We start from the raw sequence: 14,672 nt of genomic DNA on the forward strand, positions 1-14,672 counted from the left end.
TATCATCGCCAAGAGATGATAAGGTTAAGTGAGTCGGAACTGAGAGCAAAGTTTGGATCAGTTTAGAACTGCCAACCTATCCCTCCCCTAAGCTAACATGAACACTTACTTCTCACCTAGGGTAAAATGATGGCTTAGGGGAGGGGTGGGTGGGCAGTTTCCCAGAAACCTTTATTGTTCCCAAAGTTTTAGGTCTATTAGGTTTGTATTTGGCTATCACAATCAAGTTACAAAATTGCGGAAATTTCAGATTTCAAAATTCTTCGAGAAGATATTTACAGTTCTATTTTCTTGTTTTTATTTTTGTGTTTTTGTTCTAAGAATAGGTTCTTCAGTAGCGCAAAATTTGGTGCCAAAACTGTGACGTCATTAGCTGAAAAAACATGTCAAGATTTGAAAATTAAAAATCGTTAAATTTGAGAAAATTATGAGTTTCACCGTGTTACAAAGAGTAGATGCAACGAATCTGGACTTAAGTTTCCTCGCCGTTTTATTACTAAGAATAACTAACAGGGATTATACCTCTAGTCTACTATAATTGAGTATACCATTCACTTTCCGTTTTCACAAGCACCAGAAAGTGTCTTTGTTATTTAAACCTGCTTAGTTACATATACATTGTTTGTATGGCATTGACCGCCACCTCCTCCGCCTTTGCAGCAACTTTGATTGTCTGTAAAGCCCACATTGCTCTCTTAACTGAGATGTCCTGGGCCTTCTGAGCTAGTCTTGAGATTTCCAGGGAAGACCGTGCGGCCTCGGCAGCAGCTACAAGTGCAGTGGTCTGGGCAGAGGTTGCCTTTAACAAAGCTATCAATTGAGTTAAGTAAAAACAATTGAGCTATGATCTTTTGTACTGGCTGTTTAAACTCAAAGTAGACATTAAAAGCTAAAGCAATGGAGGAAGGAGGAAAGAGGAAAGAAGGAGGAGTAAGTATTGGCACTTTTGATAAGTGCGCTACCGTTAATTCTGTACGAGGGGTCCCGAGTTTTGCAGGATTCCCAGGTGTGACCACAAATCCTCATTTCGAATTTTTTCCTTTCGCAAAGCTATAAAAAACTCCAGATCACTCAGACTAAAAAAGAGGCTTGGATTAAATCGGAAATGTTCTGAACGCGTTATGACACAAACGTAATCGATAAGTAATCAATGTGTTATCAGTAAAAAATCAGCAATAATTTCCCCTAATTACAAGTTCAAACTTAGAAGCTTCCGCCGGACTTTTCCGCCATCTTGTCCACTTCGTCCATATATCCTTCTATGCTTTGTTTAAATACAAGACAAAGGCCATTTTGAGTAGATTTCCATTATACTGTGGAGTATCCAAACCGTAATTATATATATTTACTAGGAGACATAACAGTGTTCCTGCTATCTTCCAGTTTGGAGAGAAGGTCGCTATTTCTTGATGTACACCCGAGCCTGTTTGAGGCCCAACTGTTGGTAACTTAATTATTTTACTGAATTACAAAGGCACAAAGTAGATGAAGGTCGTTTATCCCGTCGCACTCACCTTCTCGTGTCAGTTTGATACTTTTTGGAGACAGTAATTTCAGTTTTTTGTGGCTTATATGATTCTTTTTTCCTTGTCCATAGAATTCCTCATAAGTGGGATCTAAACAAACGAAACAAAGTTAGAAAAGAAAATAACCCTGGAAGGCAGAAAAACATTACGAGTGTTTGGGGCTGTACAAAAATTAACCCAAAACTCTGTGGAAAATTCTTTACATAATTTTCGCCGAGGGTTCAAGTTGAGGCATAATTGTGCCGTAAATGGAAATTTTCTATTTCCAAGCCCAAAATGGGGAAAATATTTGTTAATGTTTATATCATATGATAGGGCCTGACGCACCGTTACACTAACATGAATATGTAGTGAGCCCATGGTACGTTATGGTTACCTTACGTGCTTTTGAGTAATACAGTGCTAACAACAGTGCCAACAACATACTACTACTGCTACTACTGCTACTACTACTACCACTTCTACTACTACTTTTACTTCTACTACTACTTTTACTTCTACTACTGCCAATGATAATAATAATATTGATACTAAAACTTCCTTGGAACTGAGGAAGACAAGTACGTTGCACACGTCTGCATTGCTTTGACTATAACCTTCGACAAGTACAAAAATAACCTCACCTTTTATGGCGTTGATTTTTTCATATTCTTGACCAGGAGGAGGATGGAAGAATGGAGACACAATCGGTTTACTGTCTGAGGTTTTAAAAAAAAGGAAAAATTATAATTTATCTTTTTACTTTCATTGAAACATTGCACTTACAGGAATTAGACCTAAGTTCATGCATTAGGATAGGAAAAATTAAAGACTTCAGGATCTCTCTTACATTTCATCCAGGTTTATGTAAACATTCGAGACTTCCAGATAATTCATTATTCAATTTTTCTTATTATCAAACTTTGATTTCTCATTTGTTGTCCCTATACGTTTCCTATAGGAGTAGTGATGAGAATAATTTGCTTAAAAATTAAGGAAATTCATTTTGTGTGATCTACTAACTATCGCCACTTTAGAAACGAGAAGGACTTTCGCAGACTTTTGAGGCTGTTACTAGGGGCAGGGAAAACAAATTGGCCAATAGCTGACCAGCGCGTCCCCAATAACGACCCCAGAAGTCTTTGCGAAAGCTAACTCGTCCCAGTTTCCCTCTCGTTGTCCGTGATTCTCGTGACCACTTTCTTCATAGAAAATGATCACCCAAGGGCTTTAAAAGGGTTAAGAAGACTTGCCTGCAGTTTGTTCAATGGCCAACAAAAGAACAACAGCAGGTAGAAGGATTGCCACACTGATCATCGCCACTTGCATTCTTGCGAATGACATGAAACCATATCAAACAGAAGGAGAGAAAAGAAGAGAAAAAAGACTATAAAATTCCAACAATGTAGGTAGTCATTTAAAAACGCGTGTGCAGCCGTGTTAAAAAAAAAAAAAATATATATATATATATACATATCGGAAGAAAAAGTGGACACAACTTGAGCAATTCGCCCTCTCAATACAGGGAGTTAGCTCATTATTGAGTCTGCTTACAACAGGCTTCACTATGCTGATATTGTTCGCACATATATTTCAATTCATGAATTAAACTCAATGTAATACTACCCCTATTAAGCAGCTAGCAACACATTCGTTCCCAGTCGTTCCGCATTTTGATATATATAAAGCGGCACGTGATAAATTTGCGATAGAACATAAAGTTGAAGTTGATTAGCTTTTGGAATTTAGACAGAATAATCTTTGTTTTTATGACATGGAATTTGGATAAGGTTAAAGCAAAGAAAACCATTCATTTAAAATGAAACTTGACATATACATAAGTTTTATTTACAAAACTTAAAATGCCGTTAGTTAAGTTCATTCTTACTTTTCTAGTAGATAACTGGTTAACTGAAATAAAAAACAAGGGGGCTGTTTAGAACCGTCTGGAATTTCATTTTCCCAAGATAGGTTGTCTTGTTTTTAAGCAAAGGGAAAGGACAAGTTCCTTAGACGCCAGCGGCTTAATATTAAACGAATAGCGCATTAGAGAGATATTTAATTTAATTTCTTTCAGAAATATTGTTTTCAAGTGACAATAGAATAAAAGAACTTACCCTAAATCATTTTCCCATAATCCATTGGAATGATTTGATCACAATTTCTCAACGTATGGAAAGCGATGGAAGAGCAACCTCCATGTAATGAATGAAGTGTTGAGACCTGCGTCTTTCAAGTTGCAAATCAATGGAGTTACTCGTTGTTGACATTCTCGGCGACTGGTGACAAAACTGAGAATAACGACAAGTAGAGGTACTCAGTTCCCGAGCAATAACAAAGTGCATCGCCTTCTAACGTATCATTTCAATGTTCCCGGGAGAAATTGACACTTTGTCAAGCTTATGTAACAGTCAGTTCCTATTTGTAATTACCTTTGAGAATTGCAGTATGAATGTAGGCTATTTGGGACAAAATTGTTTAACGGTTGTATGTTCAATGTGGTACCCGCACAAATTATAGGGTAGTGTTTATTTATATATCCTTTAAACACTTATCACTACTTTGTCTTTCATACGGGTCAGTTTGCTCAGTCTACACTTGATATACCACGAAACATTTTAGAATTAAATAATTCTGTTATTAGTGAGTGATTGGATAGAATCAGTCACCATTCTTTTTAGTGAATAAGGTATAATTAATAGTTTTTTTTTCGTATCGGAATTTACATATAAAGAAAAAAAAAAACCTAACTTGAAGTAAGAGAGTCGAGAGACCGGGCTGCTTGGATGCAATTCTCTTAATTTCCCATAGTGCTCCTTGTCTCCGCCCTCGGCGTCGAACGTCTACGGCGACAGGTTTTTGGAAAATCTTTAATTTTGCAGCACTTAAAATTGAAAGAGATGACCAAATGTTTCGGGACTTCTCCTTTTTCATCAGTGGACTGGGATAATCAAATCAACATGCAAGTTAAATCGAGTCGACACAGAAAAAACATATTGAGGCGAGATTACCCTAACCCAAGCCTGGTTTGGTATGCTGCTACTTACGATTGTGTACAGTCTTTATGAGTCATCACCATGGTAACTTGGTGTAGACCTGAAAATCGCGATCAAATGTTTTAGCTGTCAAATGTTTAAGGCCTTAAAAACACGGTGTTAAGTAAAGTACAATCTTTTCTTTAAGCTAGTTTGTATAAAGGGTCTCGGACTCTCGACATTATCTTTATTACTAATAAAGAAATCATCTTTATCACTTAAACGGCTTGGAAACTAAAATTTCGAGGACGTTTTTGGACTTTTTACATTTAGGGCATGAATTTTTCGTCATTTCAGGCCATGGAACCCAAAAATGAGCCTAGCTAGCTGTAAAAAGGGGCAATACGGAGGCAATACGTCCTAGCCGGCATGATCACATGCTGTTTACGGAAAATTCCCTCATTTATGTCAGGAAATTCTGTATTTTAAAGCCTCCCCTAGGGCATGACTCAGCAATTGAGGACATTTCTGCTACGTTTTCAATGTTGGTTACATGCAAAGATTTTTCCCATGTCTATCGTCAATGATTTGCTCACTGGTAATAGAGGGGGTGGCCCCAGAGTGGTTTTGCATTGAAATTGGCATGCAACAGAATTTCGCATGCCCTGTAAGCATAATTTGAGGTTCCGTGACCTTCTCACCCAGGCCGCGAGAAGCCTAGGTTCTACTAATAAGTAATTCATACCCAGCAAAATCTCCGGCATGCCGGGCATGCCAAATTTCCTGGCATGCCCGGCATGCCATAATCTGGGTCATGCCGGGCATGCCAAAATCGGTCTCTGGCATGCTCTCAACGCACAGGTCATAATTCCTTGAATCTACAGATATTTTAAGCCTGGCTAAAAAAAAAACTAAACAGATCACAGTGCTTATCGTTTGATGTACCGTTTATAGGTCATTTACACGATGACGTCATTGCTATTCCTCTCATTTTTATAGATTTGGTTGTCCCAGCGAAGTTTAAATAACAAAAGCTCTAATTTTCACAAGAAAGTAAAACCCTGAGGGATTCTGCCGTAGCAATAAAACAGCGTCATCGTGGAGATGACCTGTTGGGGGATTGTAAAAACGGCCTCACCCCTTTTAATGAGTCTTTAATAGGATTCCCATTTCACATTGCGAATAAAATGGAATTGACTGAAATCATTAAAAGTAGAGACAGAGACTATTTTCATTGCATACTAAAATGCATCTATGTTCCATGAAAGCTTTTAAAAATACAAGGTTATAGAATATCTTTCAACGTTCATTTCATTACAAACTGAGCTAAGCTCCAAAATCACTGTCCATTATTCAGTAAATTATGATGTTCGACAATGCAATGTGCTTGAATATAACGTTGCAATTACAAATCTCTTTAACGCAATTTTCCCTACGTTTGAAAAGCTGTTTTTGTCTTGTTTCATATTTTGATAAGGAGTCTGAGTTCCTCTTTCTTGTTGTGTAGGCTTGCCAGGGATTATTGTTTATGTGTCATTACCAGAGTCTGTGTTCTTTGTTTTTAACTCAAAATAAGTCAGTAATAACTGACAGTATCAAAGAATTGCTCTCTAGAAAAGTAATTATCTCCTCGTCATGTCTGGAAGTTACCTGTAACAAAAAAGAAATGGAATGTTAACACATGCAAGGGCAATATGAAAAAATGAAATAGAACGTGTAGAGCTCAGCTTCTCTTAAGATATTTTCATACTGGCTTGTTGAGTCTGTTAAAGGTCGCAACTAATTGTCTGAGGCTAATTTCACAAGGTGTGCAATTGAGACAAATGCATGGTAAATAAAATGAAAGAAACGTGGTTTCACATTAGCCAATTTACATTGCGTTGTTCGATGATGTTTACACGCTCTTCTACTGCGAAATAAACCTTTGCATTTGGGTTTGCAAGTCAAGATTATCCCGAGTTTGACTGACACTCGAACAACAGTTTCATTTTTAAGCACGTAAGGTTATACCCATATAAAGCAGGAATATGTAAAGGAAACTCATCGAAAACTTTTTCGCATCTTTGTGGCGATATTCTCTCACGGCCCGTCAACTGATTACTGGGGGTTGTGAAGAAAAAATACATTAGGACCAAAGGTTAAAGCCTGTCCTGTTACATCATTTTGCATGTTACCTATAGAGTTCTAATAAATAGGTCATAAAATAGGATTTAACGAGAGCGAATTTGTTTCTCACTCGGTGTATGAAAAAAGTGAAGCTATTAAATGAGAAGTTTATAAAGTATCAAAATTATTAAATTAAAAGCTCAAATAATTAGGAAAATTCCTATACGAAAATAATGCTAGAGACATTAAATTGATCAGATAAAATTCTCAGAAGATATGTCGAATAAAAGCCTCATTGCTTGCTTTTGTTTTTGCGTAAAGGTAGCCAAGTTGAAAAAGCGACTAAATCTTAGTTTTTTACGTTGAACATGTTTATTAGCTTAGTTTTCGTCCGTTTTAAAAGCTTTATAACCCAATCATAACTTTCGGGTTAAAATAGTACAAAGTCATTTCAAAAACTATGTTTATTTAAAGAAGAGCCGGCAAACGTGAACATTTTGTAATTCAGAAATCGGACCCAGCCAGGTTATTTAAGCTTAGAATTTTTTTTGCATTTTAGCGTCCTATAAATTTACCAGAATCGCCTCTCAAAGGCTTACTGTAGTAAAGCATTTTGTAGTACACTCGTAGACAAGTAATGTAAGGCATAAGTGGTTGCTTGGATAAGACATCCAAAAGAAAAATTAGTTTTGTGGACCTAAACGCACATTCACAGACTGCTTATTGAGTTGTTTACAACTTTGCATTGACACCTGCAGCATGTTCATTTTTTTAAAGCGAAATCCAAATCTGATTTTGGCATTTGATTTACGGATATTTTATTTTGTCTCCAAAAGTGATTGGTTTCTATATTTTTGAAGTTTTCTCTAGTCTTCTTAACAGCAGAAGAAGATTACAAGACGTAGAAACAGAAACAATCCGAAGTGAACGAGCTGAAAACCACTTATGCCTGAGAGTTCTTAGGCATGCTGAACAGCAAGATAAACTGAATGCCAAAAGGATAATTCACGGGATTTGTTCGATATTTAGGCTTTTTCTTTACCAAATTAATACTAAATTTGGACCTACAGTCTCTCGCAGAATCCATTTCTTGTCCAGCATTCACCAACATCTCAACCATGCACCGCAGGAAAAATAAAATGACAAACAAGTGCGAAGAGACATGACGACATCGTGACGCCACAACTGCCACGCTACAACAAACTAAATTCATCGTCATCCGAAAACACTTCTGCGGAAATTCGGCCGATTTCGTGCGAGCTCGGGGTATCTTCGGATGGAGCAGATGACGTTGCTGAAAGTACTATCGTCAGCAAGGAGTAAAACAGTTTGCAAAATTCGCATAGCCGACAAGAAGCGCACTGAAAACCTAAGCAAAATCTCTCTGAGAGGCAGTCCAAACTCACCAAATCAGAACGTCTTTGCAGTATTAACGTCGTACTCTCGTACTGACTTGAACGCCTGGTAAGCTTAATTTTCACCAGTCTTTTAATGCTGTTGACCGAGAAACATTCCGACGCGATAGAACTTAAGCATGGATATAAAGTTCATACTGACGGAGAAGATTTGTTATCTTATTGTTTAAAACGCTTTTCCGCGATCAAATTTAAATCTGGACCCAGAAATGTCAGTATCGCTTTGAAATAAAAGGATTAATTGATCTGTAATTGCAAGTGAAGTATTCTATTTTATGCATGAATAATGTTGTTTTGTTGTGCTTTTTATTTATAAATCCAGGCTTCTGTCTTCATTTTTGCCAGTCGATCCCGTGACATACATTGTGACAAACATAACTTTTTTTGTTATAATCTGCATTTATTGCCAGGCATGAAACCTGTAACTTCAAGCTCCCTAAGATATATTTGGCGATTATGTGATTCTCAGGATATGATGCTGGAGCGAACATCAAAATCAGTCACGCTGGGCATGCCAATTTCATACCCGGCATGCCGAGCATGGCAAACCCAACTGGCTGCAGGATCTGCATGCCCGGCATGCCAAACCAGACGAGCAAAAACTGGGAATGAATTATCAACCCGGCGAGAGATCTGGGACCTAAGTTTAGCTAAGTCAATTTTGGGCTGCGAGGGCATGAACCCATTTTTTCCATGCCTATGACATGTAATTTCTAAGTACCAATGTTCCCTTGAATTTTGTCATGCCTAAATATATAAAATTTTCCCTCTCTCATTAATCCTCAGACTGAATGCAATTTTTACGCTCGCTAGGCATGTTCAACTGAAAATCATGCCAATACCCTCATTCAAAACAAAATGCTATCAAATTTTAGTTTCCAAGCCGTTCTTAGCACTTCATTCAAGTTGGAGGTGTTTCAACAGGTTTTTTGTCTGTGCTTTAGAAACCTGTTTAGTTCAGCTGTCCCCAAAATTTTTATTTGTTCGAATGTCTTAGAGGAACTTTGGTCATCTCAAAAGTTTTAGGTGACTTTTTCGTCTCATCTGAGAGAAACTATTAGCTACCCTAACGAGTCCGTTCAAAAGTTCCAGGATATGGAGTAGCCGTACTTTTTCATTGAAGATTCTAGGGGACATTTTGTCTTTATACCGGAATTTTCAGAAGGCTTTTTTAAACCGGCAATAATCGAAATATAACGCGTATAACTGCATGCTTCTAACGTAAACTCGGTCTCTAAAAGGTTACAAAAGATCGGTCAGCTTATCAGCCAGCTTATCGGCTCGTAACTTTCAGTTTAAAGTTACGTTTCTCGGTCGGTGCATAATTTTTTACAACGGTAATGACTTATACATTGTTCGTTTATTTCTTAATATGACACCAAACAGATTTAAATGGCTCAAAATGCTGAACCAGAGACTTCAAGACTAATGTTTCGTCCTGTTTTCCGGCATTAAATGATTTTTCTTTTAACCTAATGTCTGCCTTTTAATTGTAAGAGCTACGTTAACCAAATTGAAGTTTGTCAACAAAAAGGCCCCACGATCAGTTTTAGTTTCATCGCAAGTTCGCAACTTCTTATTATTGTAACCTCACCTAAGACACACAAAACAGTGTCGCCAAAATAATTTTTTTGTAGATGACCTTTTTCTCGCCCCTTCGCGAAGAGAGGATTGGATTTTTCTGTGAGTCGTAAAAGGGGGGTGTTGAGTGTCTGGGCGTACACAGTGTCGCTTCAAACACGGCCTAATTTCATTTTTAGTACATTCAAGAAAGCTTGGGTGCCCTCCGTTTTAAGTAATTTAAAGTTAATGTTCAAGTAATTAACCTTTCCTTGTACAAACTTAATATTTACTGCATGAAACTCTATTTCTTTCTTGTACCATCAGTTCAGTCTAAAAGCCGTTCTTGTACCATGCATCTGTTCAGCAGTCCAGTCTAGAGACGTAATCAAACGTGCGGGTTCGAGAAGAAAGCAAAGATTCACTTGCAATACATGATACGGCTGAAAAAGCATTATTGCAACAAATTATTAAAATTTTTTCGGGAAAAATTCCATTTAATTTATCTTTTAAAAGTTTGAACTAAGGCTCTTAAGTTTAGCGGAGCCGTGTGATATTAATGTACCTGCACATATGAGTTGTTTAAAGAGACTGCCGACTCATTGTTTTGCGGCGGAGATCATTTACTGCAAATTAGCTTCGAATAAACTCACGTCGCGTTGTTAAAAATATGGTTAAGTGTTACCTGTAACTTGACGCCAACGTTTATGGATATGAATTTTTATCGACATTATAGATTTTTTACTTTCATTATTATTCAAGCGCAAAATGTTTCCTAAAGGTGACAGAAAGCCTGAGGAGACGACATCATGTCCAAGGATATTATTTTCCGTTCACGTAATAATAGTTGCCCTTTTGTTTCTTACTTTCAAAAAGGTTTTTTTCGCTGACATTTGTGCTTTCTCAGTTTGTTGTCACACTGTGTCGTACACTTTATTTTCTCTAATGTATTAGTTTGCCCTTACCTACATGTAATATATGTTTTTCTAGCGTTTTTCTCCGTGAATGTAGCTTTTAACACTTGTTAAATTATTCAAATTACTTGTGAAAATTGGTGAATTCTGGAAAAAGCCAAAGAAGAAGAAGAAGAAGAAGAAGGTGACGATGATGATGATGAAAAAACAAAGTACAACAACAGTTTAGCCATTACACGGCGGACATCACCTTCAGCCAGGTGAATTATCAATGACCGAATCATCCAAATGTAAATAATCAATAAAAGTCGACTTTTAAATTTTTATTCTTTTTCAATATTTTTCTAAATTAAGTGGGCGAAAAAGACGCCTCAACCGTGTATTAGTCAACCGTGTTATAGTCGTACTTTTATGTAGATTTATGTCAGTGAACTAGAGATGCTGCTTTAGTTGATTAAAAGTGGTCAAAGGAGCAGGTGACCATGCAGCATCACCTTGTGTGATCTCTAATTAAATTGGCGGTCTCTTTTCAGGAATTAAAGGAAAAGTTTGCAACACCCCTTCCGGGCTACTTACAAGATTGGGTCCACTTTAAAAACGTGGATTAATTAAGGTTTTTATATATTTAATTATGTTAAACATTTATTACAAGTTAGTCTCAAATGTAAGGCAAAATTTCAAAACGCTGGGCATCCTTGTTGTGTCCGTCTTTTAGGTTACTTCTTTTTTCAAGTCTTTTTCCTTCTTAAATTCCGGTTAATTAGGAAAAGTGCCTTAGGAACCAGTTTGGTCCTTAGGCCGCTCACATACGCTCATCTGCGAATATTACTAAAACGGGCCGGGAACGAAAAAAATGGAAAATGGCAACAAAACAAAGAATTAGAAATCAGCTTACTGATAGGGTTAGGGTTCAAGTTAGGTTTTGTTCCCATTTTTCATTTTCCCGTTTTTCTTCCTCGTTACCCATTTCTAATTTTTTGTTATTAACGTCCCTCATCTGCTGGCAGCAGTAAACTTGGCTGACAGGTCAACGCCAAACAGGAGAACAGCAATTAATAAATTCTAAAAATTATAATAAAAAAAATTATAACCAAAACATCGATCAGTCATAGTTTTTATTCCTCATTCAATGTGGCTAACCTTTATTACCTTGTTATGGTTTTCTATTTTTTGTGTCACAGAAAAAAATTCCAAGCAAGGTTAATGAATGTTATCTCAGAGGGCGTTTGACTTCACTCACTCCTCTCGCTAATTAGAGCTTGTGTCAATAATAAATGAACCATTTCTCGTGCTTTTAATGAGTTTATCAGGTAAAATACACCCAAGCCCTGTTTGTATATTGCAAACAGTGAAGAGATCTGGAAACCATTCGAAATCTTGAAAAAAAAAAGGACAAATATAATTGAACATGAATTGAAGCCATCTTGGAATACGCACTCCGATTAAAAGAACAGCTTGTGAAGCTCTAATATTTTCGTGACTGGCTTTAGTTCTTCTTCACGCAACATTAATTTTTCATGGGCTGCATGCAGGGCACGTGGGTAGAAAGTTGTTTTATCGAGTTTTTAAATGCTTTTTAGTAAATTTGTTTCAACCCCCGCCCCCTGGAGATAAATGCGACACACCCTAACTTAACCAATCAGAAAGCGACTGAAAACAGGCTGTTGCAAAGAGCAGCAAGTATAAATACGAAGTTTCAGACTCGATAACTAAGTTTATTAGTACCACCGAGTAAATAGTTTGTTCACTCAGCACTCACAATCCTCTGATTAGTTCCCAAACATGCCTTTCTCGAAAAAGCTGTTTTTTGCACTTCTGGCAACCATTTTGCTGGCAGAACTGAGAGCTGGATCCGCCGCTGAAATGGACGAACCTAGTTCATTTTTGGAAAAGATGGGTAAGTAGATGTGGCAAACATAAATATATCTCAAAGCTAAGTTCACGTGTTTCCAGGAGTTTCACTCTGCCCTGAGTGTGCGAAAGAGAGGTTTAAACATGATGTTGAAACGTTGTGCCATGTGAAATACTTTTTTGTCTGATTTTTAAGAGTAAGACCTTTAGGGTTATCGAAAATATAACATCTTCCTTAGCTAAGTGTTTTTCTAAACCTCTCCTCGAAAAGTAACATTTACTAAAATTAAGTCTAACCATTTGTTGCCCCCTCTTTACGCTCATCAAACTCGTTTCTGAGTTTGCAACCTATACTTTCAGTACTTTTCTAAAAGGTGGAAATTTCAGTGGTAAGGTAAGGTGGATTGAAAATATTTTGCGGGCCAGAGTTGTCTTGTTCTAAACATACATTTGGGGTGTTCAAAAAAAAAAAGGTGTATCTGCAATCTATAAGCTAAGGTACAAAACCCAGAGGTGTTATGACGCTTGAAATACGGTACTCCATTTTTGCTCACAAACAAGGAAGCGACCACCACCTGGACAAAGACTCATATTGAGAAACACGTGAAAGTCGAGGCTATTAACTTTCCATTACGCGGATCAATTTTCTTTAAATTTTCTTTCGAATTTTAATTAAAAAAAAAAAATTAAAATAAAATTTAAATAATTTAAAAAAGTTGTTGTCTTGTATTCCCGTATCCTAGACAAATCGTGACATTAGGTACTTTCACGTTGTAGTCGTGCAACGACGGATAAGAACTGTACAAAAAAGCGTTATGCACGTACAAAGTTGTTGTTTAATTACCAAGTAAACCTATTCCTTTTTTGCCGTTCTCGTTGCCGTCGCCGTCGTCGTTGCTTAAGCTCCCTGATTAGTGTCTAATTAACGATAGTCCAACTTTTCTTTTTTTTTTCCCTTTCCCTGGCTGACGATATCAGATCCATAACATGATATGGTTTGTGACCTTTTAAAGTTACTTAAGTTAAGTGTTCTTAAAGTTTTGATAACAGTAATACATTAAGGACCTTACGGTCCGACAACGGCGACGTCCATGAAAACGTCGCTGAAAAATAAACTTCGCGTCCTTTCACTTTTTTTCGCGAGCTAAGGGGCCCAGTTACTTAAAAGAAGGGAATTTGGTTTGTAACTAAAGAGAAGGGACCGCGCCCGAGTTTTGACAGAGATGGTAGAATTTATCGCCTTGCCGTTCCCGTTCCCAAGTAAACTTAAAATTTGGTCATTTCTCGTCGTAGTTATACAGGGACTGCAAAGAAATTTACAAAAAAGCGTGATGTTGTTGTTTTACTTATTAAACCTATTGCTTTTTTGACGTTCCCGTTGTCGTCGCCGTCGTAGTTTCGTAAGGTCCCTATTAGCAACAACGACGGCGACAGCTACGAAAGCGTCACTTGAAAAGTTAATACGCGATTCTTTATTCCGCGCATATTCCATCTTAATAAATTCGTCAAATGTTGGCAAATTTTTCTGCAGTTGAATTCTAAAGGATTGTATCAAAGTTCAGGAACAGATGAAACGGAAAGTCGTTGTCTCGTGTCCTCGTGCTCCATAAGACTTGAACTTAGGCTCCATGTAGTAGTCGTGCAGCGACGGCAAAAGAAATGTACAAAAAAGCGTGATGCAGCTGCTCCGTCCACATTTGTCCGGATGTTTTTGAATCCGCAACTTTTTCTTTCCGTCCACAGGTATCCGGTGAATCCGGGCATAAGAATCCTCCCAACTTTTTGAATCCGCTCTCCAGAGTGGAAATTTTTGAATAAACGGCTATGAATCCCGAATCGTGAGGACGCTAATAAAATCAGGAGATTTTTTTAATCCAGTGACGTAACAAGACTGAGCCCAGCTCTTTACCGTGATATTCAAGATGGTTGACTTCAATTTCAAGTCTTTTTACGTGAGTGCAGTTCAACCTTGGACAATCTTGGACAAAACTGTTGAGCAAATTGTATACTTGGACAGCATTTTTCTAAACATCGTAGCTGTACCGGTTCTTCTCTCTCCCCCTTCCCCTGAAAGCAATGTTGTTGTGTATTCAAAAGAAAGCCTAATCCCTGGGCGTTTGTGGGAAGCAACATTGAATTGGGGGAAGGGGTTTTCTTTCCGCAAAGGCGTCGTTTTGGAAATAGTTTCGTTACGTAGGAAAGTGGACATGATGGGGAAAACTTTCTCAAGTAGTTTTGTCCGGGATTGTAGCTTTGATTGCTGTAAACGTCCGATTATGCCAAACGGCGGCTCGAGATTCCAAGGCTTCGTTCCATGTCCAACTGACGAATTGGACGACGGAAACA

General features: G+C 37.5%; 1 protein-coding gene across 1 annotated transcript; it reads right to left on the reverse strand.

The window, feature by feature from the left end:
- Positions 1 to 607: 607 nt before the first annotated feature.
- On the reverse strand, positions 608 to 2,834 carry LOC140925618 (uncharacterized). The gene is made up of 4 exons (XM_073375534.1): positions 2,759 to 2,834; positions 2,150 to 2,224; positions 1,515 to 1,616; positions 608 to 810 (listed from the first exon to the last, which is right to left on the reverse strand). The coding sequence occupies exons 1-4, from the start codon at positions 2,832 to 2,834 to the stop codon at positions 608 to 610; spliced, it is 456 nt and encodes a 151-aa protein (XP_073231635.1).
- Positions 2,835 to 14,672: the final 11,838 nt, after the last annotated feature.

The sequence above is a fragment of the Porites lutea genome, chromosome 2 (assembly GCF_958299795.1).
Source record: "Porites lutea chromosome 2, jaPorLute2.1, whole genome shotgun sequence".
Taxonomy (NCBI): domain Eukaryota; kingdom Metazoa; phylum Cnidaria; class Anthozoa; order Scleractinia; family Poritidae; genus Porites; species Porites lutea.

Bases quoted from the DNA above. Each gene is read 5' to 3' on its own strand.
- LOC140925618 (XM_073375534.1), bottom strand. From the start codon at position 2,834: ATGCAAGTGGCGATGATCAGTGTGGCAATCCTTCTACCTGCTGTTGTT. The intron at 2,225-2,758 runs GCAAGTCTTCTT...TTAAAACCTCAG, and splicing joins GGCCATTGAACAAACTGCAG to ACAGTAAACCGATTGTGTCT. The intron at 811-1,514 runs GTGAGTGCGACG...CTCAATTGATAG, and splicing joins TATCAAACTGACACGAGAAG to CTTTGTTAAAGGCAACCTCT.